The sequence below is a fragment of the Portunus trituberculatus genome, chromosome 50 (genome assembly GCF_017591435.1).
Source record: "Portunus trituberculatus isolate SZX2019 chromosome 50, ASM1759143v1, whole genome shotgun sequence".
Classification (NCBI taxonomy): domain Eukaryota; kingdom Metazoa; phylum Arthropoda; class Malacostraca; order Decapoda; family Portunidae; genus Portunus; species Portunus trituberculatus.
The window spans coordinates 7,544,827-7,560,959 of NC_059304.1; the positions used below are offsets into that span (position 1 = coordinate 7,544,827).

The 16,133-nt window shown below is 46.2% G+C and overlaps 1 protein-coding gene and 1 long non-coding RNA gene across 3 annotated transcripts; one reads left to right on the forward strand and one right to left on the reverse strand.

Annotated features, from left to right (window-relative positions):
- The first annotated feature begins 1,849 nt into the window (after window positions 1-1,849).
- LOC123499626 lies at window positions 1,850-7,184 on the forward strand. Of its 2 annotated transcripts, none has more exons than XR_006673050.1 (3): window positions 1,850-5,427; window positions 6,409-6,596; window positions 6,739-7,184. XR_006673050.1 is itself a non-coding variant. In XM_045247948.1 (3 exons), exons 1-3 carry the CDS (start codon window positions 5,186-5,188, stop codon window positions 6,779-6,781), a joined length of 423 nt encoding a protein of 140 aa, XP_045103883.1. In that variant the 5' UTR covers window positions 1,850-5,185; the 3' UTR covers window positions 6,782-7,184. The 2 variants fall into 2 exon arrangements, 1 of the variants encoding a protein (XP_045103883.1); XM_045247948.1 differs by having other exon boundaries at window positions 6,409-6,546.
- A 203-nt stretch (window positions 7,185-7,387) lies between these two features.
- LOC123499627 lies at window positions 7,388-13,520 on the reverse strand. Its single transcript, XR_006673051.1, has 4 exons — window positions 13,135-13,520; window positions 9,189-9,405; window positions 8,699-8,881; window positions 7,388-8,434 (listed from the first exon to the last, which is right to left on the reverse strand). It is a non-coding gene; the product is annotated as an uncharacterized LOC123499627 (long non-coding RNA).
- Between the last annotated feature and the right edge of the window lie 2,613 nt (window positions 13,521-16,133).

Sequence of the window (16,133 nt, forward strand, 5' to 3'; positions counted from 1 at the left end):
GTTCAAGTCAGGGGTTAAACTTGTTATAATCGGTCCGCTTAACGAAGTTTCGCTTAACGAAGTATTTTTTAGGAACGTAAGCCCTTCGTTAAATGGGGGTTGCCTGTATATATATATATATATATATATATATATATATATATATATATATATATATATATATATATATATACACACACACACACACACACACACACACACACACACACACAATACTCCGCTTAACGAATGTTCGTCTAACGAATTTCCGGTTTAACGTATTATATAAAGTTAGATAAGAAAGTCTGCATAACGTACAACCACATCCGTTTTAGCGAATTTTCTGGGTTCGAATTTGCCAGGTGAGGGAATAGTCTTCCCGACTATTCAGTGTCACTGTCACATTCATAATCCGCCCATCACTGAGGTCTTTTCCTCGTCCTTAGGGTGCGAGATAAACACAGTTCACTGCAAGCCGCCTCCTCAGGACTCTGGCACTCCCCGACAACACACTCCACAACATTGTTTATATTGCCGTCACCTATCACCTCACTGTCGCTTCTCACCTCATTGTCTGGCGACGAGGGTGGTCCCTGCTGGCCCCACGTGAAACGTCCTTCCTCCACAGCATCCCACAGGCGGTCGACATGGATGATGCGTGACCGCCTACTTGTGTACTTGTGCTATCGCCCAGCTTGTAGGTGATGGCCGACAGTCGTTGCAGAATGATGTACGGACCTTCCCAGTAGCTCTGCAGCTTCGGAGCAAGGCCTCGTTTCTTGCGGGGATTATATAGCCAAACTCGGTCCCCTACCACATACTGGGCATCCCGGGTTCGAGCCTGGTGCCAACAGGTCATAGCTTGCCCCGCGAAGCGAAGGTTACTTGACACCTGTTGTCGCATGGCCTCCATCCGCTGTTGCAGCGCTGCTACAAACTCAGGCGGTGTTGGTGGTAGCTCTCCCCCAGGTGGTCATCATGTAGCCAGGTCGAGAGGCAGCCGCATCTCTCGGCCAAACATCATCCGGGTGGGAGTGTAACCTGTGGCTTCCTGCTGCGCAGACCTGTATGCCATTAGGGTAAACAGCAGCCACAGGTCCCAGTCTTGCTGGTCAGAGCTGCAATACTTGGCCATTTCTTCCGCCAGCGTCCTGTTAAAGCACTCCACCATGCCGTCACTCTGGGGGTGATGCGCATCTGGTGGATACCCAGCAGCTCACAGCACTATCAGAACACCCTCGACAGGAACTCCCGGCCCTGGTCCAAGTGCAGCTCTTCTGGAATACCAAACCTGGTGAAAAACGCTCTTACCAGTACTCCAGCTACGGTTTCTGTCTTGTGGTCTGGAATCCCATATGCCTCTGGCCACTTGGAGAAGTAGTCCATGGCCACCAGGATGTAGCGGTTACCTCGGGGCTTACACGGCAGTGGTCCCGCGATATCCACCGCCACCCTCTCCATAGGTGAACCAGACTGGTACAACTGCAGCGGTGTGCGGGTGCGGTGTGCTGGTCCCTTCTTGGCGGCGCAGATGCGGCACAGCTGGCACCACTCCACCACATCATGCCTCATGCCGATCCAGTAGAGGGATTGGCACAAATGGAACAGCGTCTTCTTGCGTCCCAGGTGTCCATCAGAGACGCCAGAATGAGCTTCCTCCAGCAACTCAGCTTGCAGGGACAGAGGCACCACCAACAGCCACGAACGTTCATGCGTCGCTGTATCCTCCGAGCTCCTTTGCAACACACCGTCTTGTACACGCAGCATCTCCCACTGTTCCACCAAGGCCTTGGTGGCAGGACTTTCTGGCGACAGTTCCTCCCTGCTCGGCTGCTCACCCTTCTCCATCCACCTCAACACCGGAGCAATGTCAGGATTGGCATGCTGGGCATCTTCCCATCGCTGGCTGGTCTCACCTGGTCCACCTTCCACTCATATCCTCTGGCAACTAACTTCCTCTTGTCGCGAGCAGTGTGCGCACCCAACCTCACATGGCCGGCGACTCACTGTCCGCGTTGCCATGGTTACATTCCGGGCAGTGCACCACTTGGTAATTGTACTCCTCCAAGTAGCTCAGCCACCTCCACAGCTGTCCTTCTGGGTTCTTCAGAGTTTTTAGCCACCTCAGCGCCACATGGTCGGTCCTGATAACAAACTCAGCTCCATACAAGTATGAGTGGAAGTGGGCCAAACTTCTCACTACAGTATAGCACACAACTCCTTCCTGGTGACGCAGTAGTTCCGCTCAGGCTTGCTGAACTTGGAGCTGTAATAGGCTAGCATATACTCCTTACCTTCCTTTACTTGAGACAGCACTGCTCCGAGGCCCTCTGCGCTTGTGTCAGTGTCGAGAATGAAGGGAAGGCCGGGAACAGGGAAGGGCAACACCGGAGCACTTATCATCACCACCTTCAAACAATCAAACGCGTCCTGGCAAACTTCATCCCAGGTGAAGCGGGCATTCTTCCTCATCAGTTGATGCAGGGAAGCTGCAAGGGCGGCAAAGCCTTCTATGAACCTCCGGTAGTAGCTGCACAGGCCAAGGAAGCTTCTCACACTCGCCACAGACGTCTGGACCGGCCAATCTGCCACTGCCGACACCTTGTTAGGGTCCGTGCGCACCCACCTCACCCCATGTCCCAGGAACAGCACTTCATGCTGGAAGAAAGTGCATTTCTTCAGGTTCAGCTTCAGGTTCGCCTCCCGCAGATGGCCCAGCACCACATCCAGACTTTTCAGCTCCTCCTCAAATGTCCTCGCAAACACCAGAACGTCATCCAGGTACACTAAAGCTGCCTTCTACTGCAACTCAGCTAACACCTTCTCCATGAGCCGCTCAAAGCATCCTGGGGCGTTGCACAAACCAAATGGCATCACACGGAACTGCCACAGTTCCTGGCCGAAGGAGAAAGCCGTTTTTTGCTTGTCTGCCTCTGCCATCATCACCTGGTGATACCCTGACTTCAGATCCAAGGTGGACAACCACTGAACACCAGCTAGAGCGTCCAGGGTGTCGTCTATCCTGGGCAGGGGATAGGAGTCCTTTACTGTGACGTCATTCAGCGCCCTGTAATCTACACAGAAGCATTTGGTGCCATCCTTCTTGTTTACCAGGACTACTGGCGATGACCACTGGCTGTCAGAGCGCTCCACTAAACCCTGTGCAGCCATCTCCTCCACCATGCGCTGCATCTTATCTCTCTTGGCCAGCGGGACACGGTGATGTGGCTGCTTTATCGGCGGACTGTCTACCGTGTTGGAGTGCTGTACTAACGACGTGCAGCCAAGGTCTTGGGCATCTTGGCTGAAGACGTCCTCGTGCTCCATCAGCAGTTTCTTCAGCTTCACCACCTGTTCAGGAGTCAGCTTGGTAGCGCTACGTACCGCCAAGTCCACCACGTGTGTAGGTAGCACAGGGATCTTCTCACCTGCATCTCCGTCCACCTCACTTCTGCAGCTGCGCGCTGCCCGGCGTTCACGGGCATCACAGTGGTGTCTGCAGTCTCATCTTCCCTCACAACTCGGCAGTGCAGCTCCAGCCTCTCGTCCTCGACATCTGAACTCATCACGGGGCTCTCCACCTGTTCAACAGCATCCTCAAGGATGCTGTTGAACCTGCATCCGCATCCTTCCGAGGTCCACACATGCTTCACTCTGAACCAGGAAATCCAGCCCTAGCAGACAGGGTTCCTCCATGTCAGCCATGAATACTACTGGTAGCTTCTCTTTCACACCACTTACCGTGATCGTAGACATCATGGGGCCTCATAGTATCATACAGCGGCCAGTCATGCCACACAGCTGCCGGTCTGACGAAGGTCCTCGCCGCTCCAGTGTCCACCACCAGGGGACATGGGCGGCTGTTCACAGCGCCCGACACTTGGACCACCAGCACAGTAGCGTCGCTGTGGCACTTTACACAGACGGGGCCTGGGGACAACTTGGCTGGACAGTGGCCTGAACTTCCAGCCTGCTTTCTTTTCCCCCCACCATCATGACGTCCTTCAGCTGTGAGCAGGTAGCACGGCGATGACCCCACCGTCCACAGTTCTCGCAGCAAGCCTTGGTGGGAGAACGTGCTCGCACATCCTCCAGCGAGCGTGTCCTCTGCTTACTGCAACAGTCACTGCAACGATGACCACGTTTGCCACACTTCCAGCAGAAGCCATTAAACTCACCTGAGCTGGTGCGCCTCATCCTCTCCTGCTGGACTTATGTACGTCGAGCTAGTAGGTGGTGGCGCGGCAGCTTCTGGGTGGCAGAACGATGGTACGGTGTCACAGCAGCGGCGATAGTGTACATGAAGGCCTCAAATTCCATGGCCCTCGCCAGCACCTGCTGTACATCTGCTGGGTGCGCCTGCTTCACGTAGATTTGCACCTGCTGATCCTCCAGTGTGTCTATGAAAGCATCCTGAGACAGTACCGTCACCATCTCTTTTGGGACCACTGGTTACGCATAACGCACCAGCGACTCCACCGCCTGAGCTAGCTGTGGAAGAGACTCACCCTGCTGACATGTTCTGCCCTTCAGCTGTTCCCTGTACACTTCAGCCTGGAACACACTTCCGAAGCGCCTCCTTAACGCCTCAGCCACCGTCGTGTATGTTGATCATTGGCTCGCCATTATGTGTGCCAGAATCTCCAGCACTGGCCCGTGCAGACTGGCTATGAGCTGCAGTGCTTTTTCCTGGTCGCCCCATCCCTGTCCTTGAGTGAGCAGCTCAAACTGTGCCTGGTATGCCTCCCAGGCCACTTGCCTGCCAAACTCAGCCGGTTTGCGCTGGACAGAGGTTCCTCCTACATACCGGGCGGATCCAGCGACAGACGGTGATGGTGGAGATTGTGGAGGGGTGATAGCGTCATCTTCGGGTGCAGGGGTATACCACAGGTGTGTCGACTGTGTCCTGCCGCCACAACAGCCAGCATCACCAGGTTCCAAAGATGTGTAGAGACGGCCCTGTCCTGCTGGCTCAGGACACTCAGGGTGGTATTTTAAAACCTTCTGCAAACCCAGGCAATCATGCGGCTGGCGGTCACAGGAGTGAGGAAGTCCTCACTTTTAAATGCTACTTCCACCAGTGTTGCAGAGCTCCGGGCTGAGCGAATGAGAGTGAACGCCACCGTTAACATGCTAGACTTTAGCGCATCACGGACTTAAAAAATGCGGGAAATTCAAGTTTGTTTACATTTTCTTCTGGTACACCATGGCTGCAGCATTCTCAGAGAAGACCTGTTGCTCTGCTCCGGTATCCGGGTTGGATAAACAACAGCTTATAGAACTTGTGAAAGAACACATTGAAGTCATCAATGATAAGAGCACAAAATTCTATTCTGCAAATAAGAAAGCTCTGGCGTGGCAAGAAATAGCCAGGAAGTTCTCCGACGTGAGCGGCTATAAGAAAACTCCTCAGCAAGTGCGGAAAATATGGGAAAATATAAAAAATAGGTAAGTTACTTTGCTAATGTAAGCTATATAATACATATAATGTGAATGAGGGTTTAGTTGATTTGCAGACATATAGGTAATTTGGAGATGGATCAGATGGGATAGCCTGGGTGAAGCACATGGCTAGAGAGGAGCCTGAGTAAAGCACATGGCTAGAGAGAGGAGCCTGAGTGAAGCACATGGCTAGAGAGGAGCCTGAGTGAAGCACATGGCTAGAGAGGAGCCTGGGTAAAGCACATGGCTAGAGAGAGGAGCTTGGGGGAAGCACATGGCTAGAGAGGAGCCTGGGTAAAGCACATGGCTAGAGAGAGGAGCCTGAGTGAAGCACATGGCTAGAGAGGAGCCTGGGTAAAGCACATGGCTAGAGAGAGGAGCCTGGGGGAAGCACATGGCTAGAGAGGAGCCTGGGTAAAGCACATGTCTAGAGAGAGGAGCCTGGGTGAAGCACATGGCTAAAGAGGAGCCTGGGTAAAGCACATGGCTAAAGAGGAGCCTGAGTGAAGCACATGGCTAGAGAGAGGAGCCTGGGTGAAGCACATGGCTAGAGAGGAGCCTGGGTGAAGCACGTGGCTTGGCTAGAGAGGAGCCTTGAAGCACTCTATTTCTATTTTCTGTCTAGGTCAGATTAGGTTAGGATGTAGTATTTTCTGTATTTATTTCAGGGGAAATTAACAAGTTAGTTAGATTAAGCTAATGTATGATATTTCTCTAATAACTCTTTTTTTTGTTGTTCTTTTGGGCAAATAACCTTTACGTACACTAGATTATGCTAACTCAACTGAAAACCTAACCAAACTGAACCTTCAAGACAAATAAATACTCAGTTTCCACAAATAGCAATAAAATTAAACGAACTTGACCCTGAGCTAACCTTACAACCTAAACTAACCTAACCTTTCCGACCAAAAAGTACACAAGATATTAATAGCATAATTAGGTGAATTATTGATTGATTTATGAAAACCATCCTTAATTTTTCAGAACAAAGAAGGTCCTAGAAGGACTATTCCTTATAAAAGGCTACACGGTCCAAGACGGGAGGAGGCCCACCACCAAAGCCAGTGGATCCCATCACTACGGCTGTCCTTCCCCTGCTAGAGGAGGAACTGGAGCCACTAAGTAATCCATATGACAATGACCGAGGCTAACATGAAGTCCTTGTTGAAAATGTTGGTAAATCACAGTGTTCTTATGCATCTCATAAGTACATTAATTATAAGCCTTCCAAAGCATCTGTCAGCCTCCTCAGTTCATCAGCAAGCACTCTGTCTGTATTATGATAAATCTAATGTCGACCTTTTGTTGTTTCAGAAGATGCCTCATTTACACTTTGTGGATCACCAGCTGCTTTTGAATCAACTCCATGGGCTTCTTCAACACCCATATTAACACACCCCCACAATCCGGATGGTCACACCACAGTGGATGAGCCATCCACTTCTAAAAAAAAAAAAATGCCTGCAGAAGAAACTAGCCTTCGCAGGGAAAGAAGAAGCACTACAATTGGCACATGAAAGACAGCTCCAGAGGGAGGATGAGCTCCATGCGAAACGCTTGGAGCTGTTATAAATTGAAAAAGAGATTCTTGAACAGAAAAAAAGGTTCATGATAGAAAAACATGAAAGAGAAATGCAAAAGTATTGTTAGAATATTTGCCTTTGCCCTCATTTTTTTTTGTTCATGTGGAATGTTGTTTATGTACAATTTAGAATATTTGCCTGTGCCCTCATTTTTTCCTGTTCTTTTGGAATATTGTTTATGTGCAAAAAATACTCGGATACAATATTAAATATTAGATAATGCTTTATTTCTTTTATCAACTGACTATAAAATATGGAGAAACAGCTGATAACAAAAAACTGAAAAAAATTTTCTTACCCTACCAGGTAGGATAAGAAAGTGAAGGTAAAGGATGTTGTTTATGGAAAAAAATATTACTTATATTTTTTATATTCACTTTATTACACTACTAATATTGCAAAACTATAACAGATGTGCTTTCACGTCCTGAAAAAAAAAAAATTAAATTAAAATATCTTCACTCCAGTGAGATACATTTTCACAGCAATGGGAGAAATCTTTATGGGCCATTTCTTGAAAACTTACTTTTTCAACTTTAAAATTATAGATCTCAAATCTAAATTTATAATCTCAAAAGACACTACTGATTATGTTAGCCCTCTTTCTTTGTCCAGCCTGCCTATTTTGCACATCATGAATTACATCTTCATATTCATTCTCTATACAACCATCATCACCATCATCATTGTCCTCCAAATTTTCATATCCATCCCTAAAATTAATTCCAAGATTGTGCAAAACTGCTGCACTACAAACTGTGGCTGTGGTTTTATCCATATTTGTCCGCATAGGAATGGACAAGCAACAGAATCTGCGTTTCAAAACTCCAAATGCTCTTTCTATGGAATTACGGGTTTTTGCATGAGCTAAATTGTATCTAAACTCATTTTGTTGTCTGGGAATCGGAATTGGAGTCATTAGAAAGGGCAAAATGGGTATGTAGAGTCCCTTAACAGGTGGCCATCATAACCACCACCTTGTAGTTGAGCATACTGGGCACTATTCCTAAATGTTCTGCTGTCATGCACTGATCCAAGCCAGCGACAAACTATGTTATACAAATTCAAGTCCGAACCACACACAGCTTGTACATTTAATGAAAAGATTGCCTTTCTGCACCTAAATTGCTCTGCCTGAGGATCACCTGGACCCATAATTGGAATGTGGGTGCAGGCTATAGCACCAATTACAGAAGAGAAACCTGCTATGGCATTAAAGTTTTCTTTGACAGACCTCAGGTGATGCCAATCAGGAAATTGTACATACTGCTCACATAAAGTAGCAATGGCATGTACAGTACGTGAAAAGCATGCGCTTACAAACTGCTGCGAAACTTCAAAAGCATAACCGATTGTAAGCTACAAATCACCCGTTGCCATCCATCTTAAGGTGATGAGGAGTTGGAGGTGAGGTGGCACAGGACACCCTATGAAGTGGGGAAGTATTAGTCAGGGATGAATTATGTTACCTATCATATTTTGCATCTTGAATTGTGTACTGGGTAAGTATTTGTACTTGATTAATGAAACATGTCAGGTATACTGGGATATAAAAAATATAATTTCATCTTTAGAGTTACATGCCCAAATTGTTATATCTCCCCTTCGGCTCACGGGACCTTTCAAAACGAAAGTCGTACCTTGCCATAAAACAATAAAAAAACAACATTGAGTGACGAAAATTTGCTTACCTGGTGAATTATTGAGACGATAATTCTAGTAGTGGTCTGCGTGTCTGCTCTCAAATGTAAACACAGTGTGCTGGAGTGAAGAACGCGAAGCGCACTATACACCTTCCGATGTACCAACCTTTCCGTGAAAAGCCCGCATCAAGGGGGAAGGGATGGTACGTGTTAACGTTACCCTGCGCCTCTCTGGGCCAAACAGGTCCCGTCATGTGGTCCCATCAGGGAAGGAGAAAGGGAAGGTATAACAATTCGGCTGACAGACCTTAAATGTGATTGTACCACTTCACTTCTTCACTCATAAACACAGCAACAATACTAAGGTATATGAAATAATTTTAGGAACAGATCAGGTTAACATACCTACTTTGAAAATAATATATCAAAACGTGCTTTTAATATGAATGAGAAAAAAATCCTACATATCCTAACCTTGTTTTTCCTTATTCGTCACTATATGTACTATTTCAGTAGAGGTATTGTAATTTACACTAACCTCTTGAATCATTGGCCTCTGGTAAATGTATAGCTGAGTGAGCAGGGATCTCACAGCCTGTTTGCATGGCCTGAACCTGGAGGTGAACTCCTCTTCAGTCAGGGTTAGGAACAAATCCAAATGGTCTTTCACTATTCTTCTTGGCAGCCTCATCCTTACTGCTTCTAATTCCTCGAACAGATCAAATTCCTGGAAGGTCTACCAGTGGATCCATGATCTGAAATATGTAAGGAAGCTTCAATGCATACTATGTACATAGACATGAAGGATCAATAGGAGGAGTAGCCATCTATGTAAAGAATAGCCTGCAAATTACAAAAACTGATGAAGTGTCAAGATAACCCTGTCAAATACTACTTACTTTAATGTCACTTGCTTATACAGAAAATACAGCAAACATACAAATATTAATTAATTCAATTCCTACATTAATAATCTTCTCTCAACTATTTCTTTTTCAGCAATAACAGACTGCAGATAAGAAACTGCAGAAGCCATGGAGAGCAGACTAGCTTATCACTGGTCACCTAATTGTAAAGCACCTGGGGGCTGGGAGTGTGAGCCCTCTTTAATATAGCCTACACTAAATATACTATGATATAACCTTCACGAGTGATGCTGGCTTAGAAGAGAAGGACTGTAACAAAAAAAAAATAACAGAGCAGACTAGCTTATCACTGGTGACCTTAGTTGTAAAGCACCTGGGAGTGTGAGCCCTCTTTAATATAGCCTACACGCAGGATACTATCTCAAAAAAACTATTAGTAGCAATTATATACAGCCAAATGTCTCTTAATATAAAATAATGACAATTGAATTGTAAATAACTTTCCAAACCTGGCTGACTGCCTTCTGGCATCTCACTGCCTTTCACGTCTTGAGTCTGCCATTGTTCACGCATACCCGGCAACCTTGCTTAGTCAAACTTTATCCCAAAACTCCTGACACCACTTATTACGAAGCGGTGTCCACACATCGCACAGCAGGGCCACCCACACCCGCAACCACTGGGCAAGGCAGGGCACCCAAGGTCCTTACTTCAGCTTCGAACCCCACAACTGTAAACCACTTACTATTAGTAGCAATTATATACAGCCAAATGTCTCGTAATATAAAATAATGACAATTGAATTGTAAATAACTTTCCAAACCTGGCTGACTGCCTTCTGGCATCTCACTGCCTTTCACGTCTGAGTCTGCCATTGTTCACGCGTACTCGGCAACCTTGCTTAGTCAAACTTTATCCCAAAACTCCTGACACCACTTATTACGAAGCGGTGTCCACACATCGCACAGCAGGGCCACCCACACCCGCAACCACTGGGCAAGACAGGGCACCCAAGGTCCTTACTTCAGCTTCCAACCCCACAACTGTAAACCACTTACTCTCAGCGGCGGAGACAGGCCAGCATTCAGGACGGGGCGACACAGGGATAAGTTGACGGGGATCCGTGACTAGCAAGGGATGCGAGGCACACAACTCATAGACAGACACTCACTCAGACAGGCAGGACTGGCAGGAAATACTTAGTACAGCTTCTTACGTAAGGTTTACTTAGTGGAGAATGGCGGGATAAGGAAAGACGTGGGGATGTGTCTGTTCCTTTACTCAGTAAGTAGCTGACTGACTCCCAGATGGTGGAGCCAGCGATACAACACAGGGAAAACATATCGTACTGCATCAACATCCAACATTCCCCCAATAAGATACATCGGTGTATAATGATGGATCAGAAACAAACAAAAAACGAGAAACATCCCTGTACAAAACAAAGGCAATACACTTCTGAACAGAAACAGAAAAGGGGGAGAAAGTACGTACTGTCCGTACAAAATGTGTGTATTTACCTATTTGTATTTACCTATTTGTGTATTACAGGGCCCGAGCTAAGCTCTCTGTGTCCTGTCTCCTTGTCCACTCCTGTCATATCTCTCTTTCATCTGATTGACACACACCGCGTCAACGACATCACTGCTCAGTTTATTCCACTTATCAGTACTACGATGCGGGAAACTGTATTTTCTCAAGTCATTTAGACAGATGTCTTTTTATTAATTTTTTTCCATGTCCCCGGAGATGATTACTTGTGGTCACCTTTATCAACTCTCTGTCCAATATGTCAATCTTGTTCATCAATTTATACATAGTTATCATGTCTCCTCTTGTTCTTCTCTCTTCTAATGTGGTCAGCCCCAGTTTCCTCAGTGTTTCCTCATAGTCTAACTCCCTGAGTCCTGGTACCATCCTTGTTGCCAGCCTCTGTACCCTTTCCACCTTCTTCACATTTTTCTTCATATGCGGTGACCAGACACAAGCTGCATATTCTAACTGGGGTCTTATTAAGGTACATAATATCTTCTTCATCATTCCTTCATCTAGGTAGTGGAATGCAAGGCCAATATTTTGAAGCATGTTATATGTTTTCCAAAATATCTTGTTAATGTGTTTCTCCGGTGACAAAGTGTTTTGCACGGTTACTCCTAAGTCTTTCTCCTCATTGGTCTCTTTAATTTTCTCATCACCCAGCCTGTAATCCCTGTTTGGTCTGTATCTACTTCTTCCCATTTTCATAACATGGGTCTTGTCTATATTAAATTCCATCTGCCACTCTTTACTCCACTCATATATTTTATCAAGATCTTCCTGTAACTTGTTACAATCTTCCACATTCTTTACTCTCCTCATAATTTTAGTATCGTCCGCAAACATGTTCATGTAACTGTCAATTCCTACTGGCATATCATTAACATAAATCAAAAACATGATGGGACCAAGCACTGACCCTTGTGGAACTCCACTGGTTACCTTCTTCCACTCGGACTTCCTTCCTCTCACCACTGTTCTCATTTCTCTTCCCATTAAGTAATTTTCCATCCATTTTGCTAGTTTATCATTTACTCCTCCAATCTTCTTTAGTTTCCACATCAGTCTATTGTGTGGTACTTTATCAAAGGCCTTTCTCAAGTCCAGGTAGATAGCATCCACCCATCCCTCTCTATGTTGTAGTATGTCAGTCACTCTTGAATAAAAACATAATAAATTGGATACGCACGATCTTCCTTTTCTGAAACCAAACTGTCTTTCACTCAGAATGTTTTCACTTTCTAGATACTCACTCCACTTAGCTTTAATTACTTCTTCACATACCTTGCACAATATACTAGTCAACGATACTGGTCTATGATTTAACGGTTCCATTCTACTACCATTCTTATATATAGGCACAATGTCAGCTCTTTTCCACTCTTTCGGGACTAATCCTGTTCGTATGGAGGTTTCCACAATATCAAATACGGGGTTCAACAATTGATCCTTACATTCTTTTAGTAACCTCCCAGATATGCCATCAGGCCCCATTGATTTATTAATATCCAAGTTGCTTATAATTTTCCTTACATCTTCCTTACTAACCATGATGTCCTGCATTTGCTTTATTTCCGTAGGCCTTTCTCCTATAAAATGCTCCTCCTTTGTAAACACTTTGCAAAAGTTGTCGTTCAAAATTTCAGCTATATCTCTAGCATCCTCATATACTTCTTCCCCATTTTTTACCTTTTCTATTGCCTTATATTTAGTTTTCCATTTATGAATTTGTAAAACATTTTAGGGTCACTATCACAGTTTTCCACCACCCTCTGTTTATATTCCTTTTGTGCTGTTCTCCTTACTTCAACATATCTATTCCTTGCTGTTTTGTAAACTTCTCTTGATAATACATCACTGTTGGCCACTGTCTGCTGGAACGGGTACTCTGGGGGCGGGGGCATCACCAGCATCTCCGAGGGCTGTGAGGGGGCATGTGTTTCGCACTCGGTGTATGCTGAACAGTGGTGCTGCAGGTCTCCCTCTATTCAGGGCCAGTATACACACTGGGCCGTACCAAGAGTCGCTAAGGCCAAGGCACGAACCTTCCTTCGACCAACGAGGCAAAGCCTTCGCTCTTACCTTCAATCCGTACCAAGAGTCGCCGTGGAAGGTAGGGCCGCGAGAGGTCTGCCGCTAGCATGAGTTGGTAACAGTTGTTTCGGTATTGGTATGACTGTAATCTGGATTTGAGTTCCACGAATGACAACAAAACCACAGTGCGTGCTGCAAGAATGGAGGGAAGAAGCTGTGACCGGGCCCCGCCACTCACGCACGAGCAGAAAATAATGATTCTCTATCTTGTGAAAGAGAATAAAGACTTGCAAGACTGCTCAACAAACCCAGCTAGCCTTCACAAGAAAAATTTAGTTTGGGAGGCAATCACCAAGTCATTTAATGCCATTAACATTTTTTGATATTAAGATATTTATAGCTAAATGAAAATTCAAGATTTTAGCATCAGCTGGTGCTCAGAGAGAAACTGACAATGTGAAAAAGAGGCAGGCTCAGGTAGTGAGTAACAAGCCCACATGTGATCAGAGTTATTGAATATCTGTGTCCTCAAGCATTCCTTATTCAAACCTGGCTTGCCACACACTTAAATAATTTTTCTTCTTTTCAAGTTTTGTATATGTATAGCAGTTCTGAATGTTTATTGTTGTTGCTCAATTTCACTATGTATTTATAACAGGTTTACTCAACAACTTTACAGACTGCAGTGTTTTCATAATTTCCAGAATTCTTAACTTTCTTTTTTTTCTGTATCCTTCCATTATCCCTAAAGTGTTAATTTATCATTTGTTTGGAAATCAGTCTTACAAAATCCATATCAAGAACCAGTGGTAGTTCATTACAAGAGTTGAGAAATTTGTATTCTTTGGGATCTGCTAGACCACAATTTGTATGCATATCATTAAAAATTCCATAGTTAACACATTAGTATAGTCAATCATGAATTACATTAATCATGGCCTGGAATGGTTTGGATACAGGACTATACATCTTGAGAACTACAATACTGTCAGTATTCCTATACTTAAATCCTTGCACATCACACCCAACTCAGTGATAAGTTATCTGTTGACTTAGCTTTAACATTAATGCACTCAATGTTTATGTCACTCACTGTCTTTGTTGAGATAGATAGAGAGAGAGAGAGAGTTTGATAAGAAGTCCTGGGTTAGTGTGAAGTGGGGTGCTTGTGAAATTTTCTGTCTACATCCCTACATACATCTTTGTGGCTTTGTTTCAAACCTGCTTATACAGGCTAGTATCTACCTTGTGACTGGCTTTTCTTTGCATACTTTGACAGCCCTCTATCTGTTGGTAGTTCACTTATCACTTCCTATTCTCCATTAACCCATGCAAATATTTGGTCTTTAAAAGGCTTGGATGATGAGCTCACTAAAGAAAATATTTATTACCATGAAATAAACAGTGTAACTTACCTGACAAACGAAAATAAGCTTCATAAAACATCTAGGTGGCAAGCTTTCTGGATCCACTGTGTTCTTCCACCTCGCGATTTTAAGGCGATCCTTCACTATTATAAAAAAATAGTAACCTACGTGTAAACATAACTATCAGTTTTCCGAGATTGAAAATATTTCTTGAAGTTGATTTTAGTTCATACTATTCGTTGGTCACTCCTGCTAACGAAAATTATGAAATATTTCTTCGAAGGTCATGTGGAAGACATGGGGGCACCCATACCCATGCCTTCCCTTCGACCTTCCCTCTGCTCTTCGTTCCATTAATGACAGCGACTCTTGGTACCACATTACCTTCCCTTCTACCCTTGACCTTAAACCTTGGTGACTCTTGGTACGGGCCACTGTCTCGCCCTTCGCAGCATGGAGTCCAGGCCCTGGTGTCCCGCATGTAGGTTTGCTGTGACATGTTGGTGGAGGGCTTCGGAGATAACAAGGCGCATGTACCCTTGGCCGAACGTGAACATTACCATGTCGTGCACCACCGCTACCCTGTCCCTCACTCCATAGAAGGGGCGCAGGGATGCCACTTCTTGCGCCTTGTGCTGGTGCCAGTCCCCTGCCAGGACCTAAGCTGCTAACATCTGGTATGTTGGGTCGCCGGCGGCTGCCTGCTTGACTTCCTGCTCATCCACCACGCGTCCCTCATGCTCGGCGCTTGCCATCACCGCGGCGACGACCGCCCCGATGATGTCCTCGTCCAAGTTGATGTCATCCGTAGTCGGAGGCGCCCTGAGTGATGGGTAGCGTGACAGGAAGTCGGCGGCAGTGTTGGTCTACCCAGGCAAGTACTTGATTTGGAACCGAAACTGTAGTGTTCGTTCCTTGAGTCTGAAGAGCCTTGGGTTAGCTACGCCAGTCAGGGCCCGATCTCCCAGAAGTTTGACGAGGGGTCAGTGATCGGTTACAACGGTGAGGTTCAGGCAACCCAGCAGTAACAGTCTCGCTTTCTGGAGGCACCATGCTACTGCCAGGGCTTCTCTCTCCACTGCAGCATACCCAGCCTCGGCGGTGGACAGGTGCCGGCTGCCGCACAGGGCCAGGCGCCAGCCACCTTTACAACAGTACGGGGCAGAGGCCGATGCACAGCTGCAGTACTGCTGCAGGATGACAAACCCGATGCCTTCTCGGCTCCAGTTGGTGATGGCAGCGGTGGGTCGGGACTTGTCGTAGTACGCTAGGCCATCCTTGGCTAGCTGGCATATGGTGTCCTGGGCCTGGCGGAATTTTTCTTGTAGCTGCCCGTCCCAGTAGACGTGTTTTCCTGTCAGCTTCTTCAGCAGCTCCCGGAAGACGTTCATAATCGAGGCTGTGGTGAGGAAGGGGGCGAGCTGATTCACGAAGCCGTACCAGGACCTGATGTCCGTGATGGATGGCTTGTCAGGCATGTGGAAGTTCCTGATGGCGGCCAAGCGCTCGTCGGTGGACCTGTACTCGTCCCAACCTAGCCGGAAGCCCACGAAGTCGACCTCTCTCCGGGCGAACTGGAACTTTTCTGGCTTGAGGGTGATGCCCTTGTCAGCGCACATGGCCAGGAAGTCGTATACATGCCAAAATGCATCCTCGACACTGCTGTCGTACAGAAGCGTG